The 7,500-nt window shown below is 49.6% G+C and overlaps 1 protein-coding gene across 1 annotated transcript in view; it reads right to left on the bottom strand.

Moving 5' to 3' along the window:
- The window catches only part of LOC311315562 (copine-9-like), a gene marked incomplete at both ends in the record, with an annotated part of 95,251 nt that overhangs the window by 86,841 nt on the left and 910 nt on the right, over positions 1-7,500 (bottom strand). Inside the window, one exon of the mRNA XM_084446231.1 lies at positions 1,547-1,587. Coding sequence (XP_084302357.1) covers positions 1,547-1,587 — 41 coding nt within the window. The remainder of the gene's footprint in view (positions 1-1,546; positions 1,588-7,500) is intronic.

The following is a 7,500-nucleotide window of genomic DNA, read 5'->3' on the forward strand; positions in this document are numbered from 1 at the left end:
CCGTCCTCCTCCAGGGACAGTCAGGAGCAGTGGGCCGTCCTCCTCCAGGGACAGTCAGGAGCAGTGGGCCGTCCTCCTCCAGGGGGGTCAGGAGCAGTGGGCCGTCCTCCTCCAGGGGCAGCCAGGAGCAGTGGGCCGTCCTCCTCCAGGGGCAGCCAGGAGCAGTGGGCCGTCCTCCTCCAGGGGGGTCAGGAGCAGTGGGCCGTCCTCCTCCAGGGGGGTCAGGAGCAGTGGGCCGTCCTCCTCCAGGGGGGTCAGGAGCAGTGGGCCGTCCTCCTCCAGGGGCAGCCAGGAGCAGTGGGCCGTCCTCCTCCAGGGGGGTCAGGAGCAGTGGGCCGTCCTCCTCCAGGGGGGTCAGGAGCAGTGGGCCGTCCTCCTCCAGGGGGGTCAGGAGCAGTGGGCCGTCCTCCTCCAGGGACAGCCAGGAGCAGTGGGCCGTCCTCCTCCAGGGACAGCCAGGAGCAGTGGGCAGCCATCGTTCATGGCACCCGGGGACCAAGTCCGAAAGCTCAGTCCAGGTCCTGGTCAGGGACCGGACTGAAGAGCATCCGAAAACGATTGAAAACTCTCATCTAATCTAATGTAATCTATTCTAATCTCTGACCATGTCTACGCGCCATGAAAGCACATATCACATCAACATCGGCGGACACTGAGCAAACGCATGCCAGGGTAAACAGGAAGCAGATTGTCTTCCGTCTTCTCTGCTCACTATGGACGAAGCAAAGCCTAACTGTAACGTTCTGACTTGATAGTTCACACACGTTAGCAAGCTTTTTCCTGTTTTTTTCAGTTGTTTAATAATGAACAACTTTGCTCTCTTGCTAGTCAGCCAATGTCAGTTAGCTAGCTAGCTAGCTAGCTATCGTGACAAAGTGGGGTGGCTTAGTTCAGTGTTTCTCAACTGGTGGATCTTGGAGTGAGTGGTAAAAAACACTTCTATTTTAATAAGCACTGTTTTATAGTAGCCATGACGCGAGGCCTAAACGTACTGTAGCAAAACTGATGCGTTTTAAAACAAAATCGTATTCGTGTGAACGTAGCCTCAGACCTCTCTCTCTGAGGGGCCTGTACACCCCAGAGATGCAGGCTGTCTGTCTGTCTGTCTGTCTGTCTGTCTGCACTGACTGTTAACAGTCAACCATTCAAACAGACTGACTGGCTACGTTCTTGCATATGGAATGTTGGGAATGGTTCTGTCCAGAATGGCCAGAGAAGGGCCAGAGAAGGGCCAGAGAAGGGCCAGAGAAGGGCCAGAGAAGGGCCAGAGAAGGGCCAGAGAAGGGCCAGAGAAGGGCCAGAGATGGGCCAGAGAAGGGTCAGAGAAGGGCCAGAGAAGGGCCAGAGAAGGGCCGGAGAAGGGCCAGAGAAGGGCCAGAGAAGGGCCAGAGAAGGGCCAGAGAAGGGCCAGAGAAGGGCCAGAGAAGGGCCAGAGAAGGGCCGGAGAAGGGCCAGAGAAGGGCCAGAGATGGGCCAGAGAAGGGCCAGAGAAGGGCCAGAGAAGGGCCAGAGAAGGGCCAGAGAAGGGCCAGAGAAGGGCACATACCGGGATCTGACTTGGAGAATGTGTCCACGTCCAGAAGATGTCTGTAAAAACACAGAGCAAAAATGTTTGGTTAGAATGATGTTGATAAACTATCAATTGTTTCAGCAGTCAAACACTCATTATTACGTTTTCCTACACATTTCCCATTGAAGCCGTGACCGAATCAAATAGATAATGAAGCAAATAGATAATGAGAAACTAGATAAGCAATAATCTCACAGTTCAAGGGATTTTTAGCAGTGAACACTGAGCAGTCTAATTGTCCTTGTGAATGTTATGAAAATATTAATAATTCCGTAAAACTGTAATTATACTGTATAAGAGTATAAATAATATGAATAATGCCTAAGCGTGACCTCAGTGGTAATAACACCTGGTATAAATAGCAGGTATGGTCCAGTATAATGTGTCAATGCAGGGTAGTCATGACATGTCCATTGCAGGAGCAGGTGTGTGTGTGTGTGTGTGTGTGTGTGTGTGTGTGTGTGTGTGTGTGTGTGTGTGTGTGTGTGTGTGTGTGTGTGTGAGGAGGAGAATCAGCATGTGATGTGGGGGAGGGTAAAATCACAAAAGGTTCATAAATGATCATCACAAATGTAAAAATCGCTAAAGTTTCCATTTTGCACAATCAAGATCACTTGCACAGACATGAGCACTGGACAGGACTTCCTCATGTGATTCTCTCTGTCCAATCAGCTCTCCTCATGTGATTCTCTCTCTGTCCAATCAGCTCTCCTCAAGTGTAAAGCGATAACCATATTCCAGAGAACCAGAGAATGTTCTCTATTGGAAAAGAAAGTGCATTCAGTATTGATATAATGTCATCTCTCTCTCTCTCTCTCTCTCTCTCTCTCTCTCTCTCTCTCTCTCTGTCTCCCCTCTCTCTTCCAACTTCCTCCCTCACCTCTCCCCTCCCTCCTCTCCTTCCTGCCTCTCTCTCTTTATCCCCAGAGTTAGAACAGCTCCCACCCATCTACCTGTCTCTCCCTCCCTCCCTCCTCCCTCCCTCCTCCTCTCTTACCCTGGAGACAGCCCAGAGTCAGGACCCACCTCCCTCCCCACCTACCTATCCCTCCCCTCCTCCCCTCCTCCTCTCCTCCCCTCCCGCCTCCTCCTCTCTTACCCTGGAGACAGCCCAGTCAGGACCCACCTCCCCATCTACCTATCCCTCCCCTCCCCCCCCCCCTCCCCCTCCTTCCCTCCCTCCCCCCCCCACTGGAGACAGTCCAAAGTCAAGTCTTCCTCGTCTCCCTGGGGACATGGTGCAGTCCCGTCTCCACATTCATTATTCACACAGGGATGACTGCCTAGCAGTGGATTCTGACCACACACACACACACACACACACACACACACACACATGCACACACACACACACGCACACACACACAGAGGATCGAATAGAGTGCTCAAACAACAGTGAAAAGAGGTGCAGCCAAAAAGCGAATAGCAATGTGTGGCTTCACAAAGACCTTCACCAGACATTGTATTTTGGGAAAGTGGGCCAGCCATTCATCCATCCATTCATCCATCCATTCATCCAGCCATTCATCCATCCATTCATCCAGCCATTCATCCATCCATTCATCCAGCCATTCATCCATCCATCCATCCATTCATCCAGCCATTCATCCATCCATTCATCCAGCCATTCATCCATCCATTCATCCATCCATCCATTCATCCAGCCATTCATCCATCCATTCATCCAGCCATTCATCCAGCCATTCATCCAGCCATTCATCCATCCATTCATCCATCCATTCATCCAGCCATTCATCCATCCATTCATCCATCCATTCATCCATCCATTCATCCAGCCATTCATCCATCCATTCATCCATCCATTCATCCATCCATTCATCCAGCCATTCATCCATCCATTCATCTATCCATTCATCCAGCCATTCATCCAGCCATTCATCCAGCCATTCATCCAGCCATTCATCCATCCATTCATCCAGCCATTCATCCATCCATTCATCCATCCATTCATCCAGCCATTCATCCATCCATTCATCCAGCCATTCATCCATCCATTCATCCAGCCATTCATCCATCCATTCATCCATCCATTCATCCAGCCATTCATCCATCCATTCATCCAGCCATTCATCCATCCATTCATCCATCCATTCATCCAGCCATTCATCCATCCATTCATCCATCCATTCATCCATCCATTCATTAATCCATTCATCCATCCATTCATCCATCCATTCATCTATCCATTCATCCAGCCATTCATCCAGCCATTCATCCATCTATTCATCCAGCCATTCATCCATCCATTCATCCAGCCATTCATCCAGCCATTCATCCATCCATCCATCCATCCAGCCATTCATTAATCCATTCATCCAGCCATTCATCCATTCATTCTTCCATCCATTCAAGGCAAGGCGAGGCAAGGCAAGTTTATATAGCACATTTCAGCCACAGGGCAATTCAAGGTGCTTTACATGAGACATTAAAAGCATTAAAACAAAAAGCAAGACATTATAGACATTTAAAACATGAAGCAGGACAATCCATCCATTCATCCATTCATCCATTCATCCAGTCAGTCAGTCAGTCAGTCAGTCAGTCAGTCAGTCAGTCAGTCATCCAGTCAGTCAGTCAGTTATCAAGCCTTCTTCACCCACAAAACACACAGAATCCTTAATAGCAGCTTCCACGACACAACGATGGTTCATGTCAAGGATAAACTACACTGCTGTCATATTATCAGGACATCATCATTCCATTTACACACACACACTCACCCTCTCACTACACACACACTCACCCTCTCACTACACACATACTCACCCTCTCACTACACACACTGCTCTACACACACACTCACCCTCTCACTACACACCCTCTCACTCAGAACACACTGCACTACACACACACTCACACCCCTCTCACTACACACACACTCACACCCCTCTCACTACACACACACTCACACCCCTCTCACTACACACACACTCACACCCCTCTCACTACACACACACTCACACCCCTCTCACTACACACACACACTCACACCCCTCTCACTCAGAACACACACAGCACTACACACACACTCACACCCCTCTCACTACACACACACTCACAACCCTCTCACTACACACACACACTCACACCCCTCTCACTCAGAACACACACAGCACTACACACACACTCACACCCCTCTCACTCAGAACACACTGCACTACACACACACACACACCCCTCTCCCTCAGAACACACACAGCACTACACACACACTCACACCCCTCTCACTCAGAACACACACTGCACTACACACACACACACACCCCTCTCCCTCAGAACACACACAGCACTACACACACACACCCTCTCACTCAGAACACACTGCACTACACACACACTCACACCCCTCTCACTCAGAACACACTACACTACACACACACACTCACCCTCTCACTCAGAAAACACACAGCACAGGGACACACACACTCACCCTCTCACTCAGAACACACACAGCACTACACACACACACACACTCACACCCCTCTCACTCAGAACACACTACACACACACACTCACCCTCTCACTCAGAACACACACACACACACACCCCTCTCACTCAGAACACACACACAGCGCTGGGCAGAAGAGAAACACAAACAATAACTGACGGATACAACCAGAGCTCTGGTGAATAACATGGACAGAGTCCTAGAGCACACACACACACACACACACACACACACACACACACACACACACACACACACACACACACACACACACACACACACCCCTCTCACTCAGAACACACACACAGCGCTGGGCAGAAGAGAAACACAAACAATAACTGACAGATACAACCAGAGCTCTGGTGAATAACATGGAGACATCCTAGAGCACACACACACACACACACACACACACACACACACACACACACACACACACACACACACACACACACATCTCACATACACACACACACACACACATCTCACCTACACACACACACAACCCACACACACATCTCACATACACACACACACACACACATCTCACCTACACACACACACAACCCACACACACATCTCACCTACACACACACACACACACACACACACAACCCACACACACATCTCACCTACACACACACACACACACACACACACACACACACACACACACACACACACACACACACATCTCACCTACACACACACACACACACACACACACACACACATCTCACGCACACACACACACACACGCACACACACACACATCTCACCTACACACACACACACATCTCACCTACACACACACACACATCTCACCTACACACACACACACACACACACACAACCCACACACACATCTCACCTACACACACACACACACACACACACACACACACACACACACACACACACACACACACAACCCACACACACATCTCACCTACACACACACACACACACACACACCTACACACACACACACACACACACACATCTCACCTACACGCACACACACACAACCCACAAACATTACATTACATTACAGTCATTTAGCAGATGCTTTTATCCAAAGCGACTAACGATAATAGCATTTAACGTAGGAAGAGCCAATGTTCTACTACTAGAACTCACAAGTGCATCACTCACACACACACCCTCACACTCACACACACACACACACACACACACACACACCCTCACACTACTCACCAGAACTCACAAGTGCATCTTCTCTCTAAAACAAGTGACTAAGAGCATAATCTAGTGCTGAAGGCAAAGTGCAAGAATCGCAATCTAAAGTACAGTGCAATATAATATAATACAATAAGTGCTTAGGCACCTACACACACACACACACACACACACACACAACCCACATACACATCTCACCTACAGTACACACACACGCGCACACACACTTACACACACACACAACCCACATACACATCTCACCTACACACACACGCGCGCACACACAACCCACATGCACGCACGCACACACACACACACACACATACACACATACACACACTCCTAGAAGCAACTGACTTCAGACAGACCAACACACACTCTAGTCAGTCAGTCAGTCAGTCTTCTAGTCAGTCAGTCAGTCAGTCAGTCAGTCAGTCAGTCAGTCTTCTAGTCAGTCAGTCACTCAGTCAGTCAGTCAGTCAGTTTTCTAGTCAGCCAGTCAGTCAGTCACCCAGCCAGCCGAGTCCTATATTCCCTGGCATATGGGCCACTGGTTTAATGAGCGCTCTCTCTCTCTCTCTCTCTCTGTCTCTCTGTCTACCTCTCTCTACCTCTCTCTCTCTACCTCTCTTTACCTCTCTCTCTCTACCTCTCTCTCTCTATCTCTCTGTCTGTCTGTCTGTCTCTCTCTGTCTGTCTCTCTCTGTCTGTCTGTCTCTCTCTGTCTCTCTCTCTGTCTGTTTGTGTCTCTCTCTGTGTCTCTCTCTCTGTGTCTGTCTGTGTCTCTCTCTGTCTCTCTCTCTCTCTCTTCCTATCTCTCCTCTACTTCTCTCTCTCTCTTCTCTACCTCTCCCCCTCTCTCTCTCTCTCCTCTACCTCTCTCTCTGTCTGTCTGTCTGTCTCTCTCTCCCTCTCTCTCTCCCTCTATCTCTCTCTGTCTCTCTCTCTCTCTGTCTCTCTCTGTCTCTCTCTCTCTGTCTGTCTCTCTCTCTCTCTGTCTCTCTCCCTCTCTCTCTCTCTCTCTCTCTCTCCTCTCCTCTCCTCTCCTCTCCTCTCCCTCCCCTCTCTCCTCTCCTCTCTCTCTCTCCTCTCCCTCCCCTCTCTCTCTCTCTCTCACACACACCTAGCAGAACATAAAACCATCAATTGACATGTCTCCCTCCCCACATGTCTCCCTCTCCACATGTCTCCCTCTCCACTCCCTCTGGGACAAAACCATTTATTTAATCTTTTGTTAAGACATCGTATCATCAGTCAGAC

Source organism: Borostomias antarcticus (genome assembly GCF_949987555.1).
Source record: "Borostomias antarcticus genome assembly, chromosome: 11".
Lineage (NCBI taxonomy): Eukaryota > Metazoa > Chordata > Actinopteri > Stomiiformes > Stomiidae > Borostomias > Borostomias antarcticus.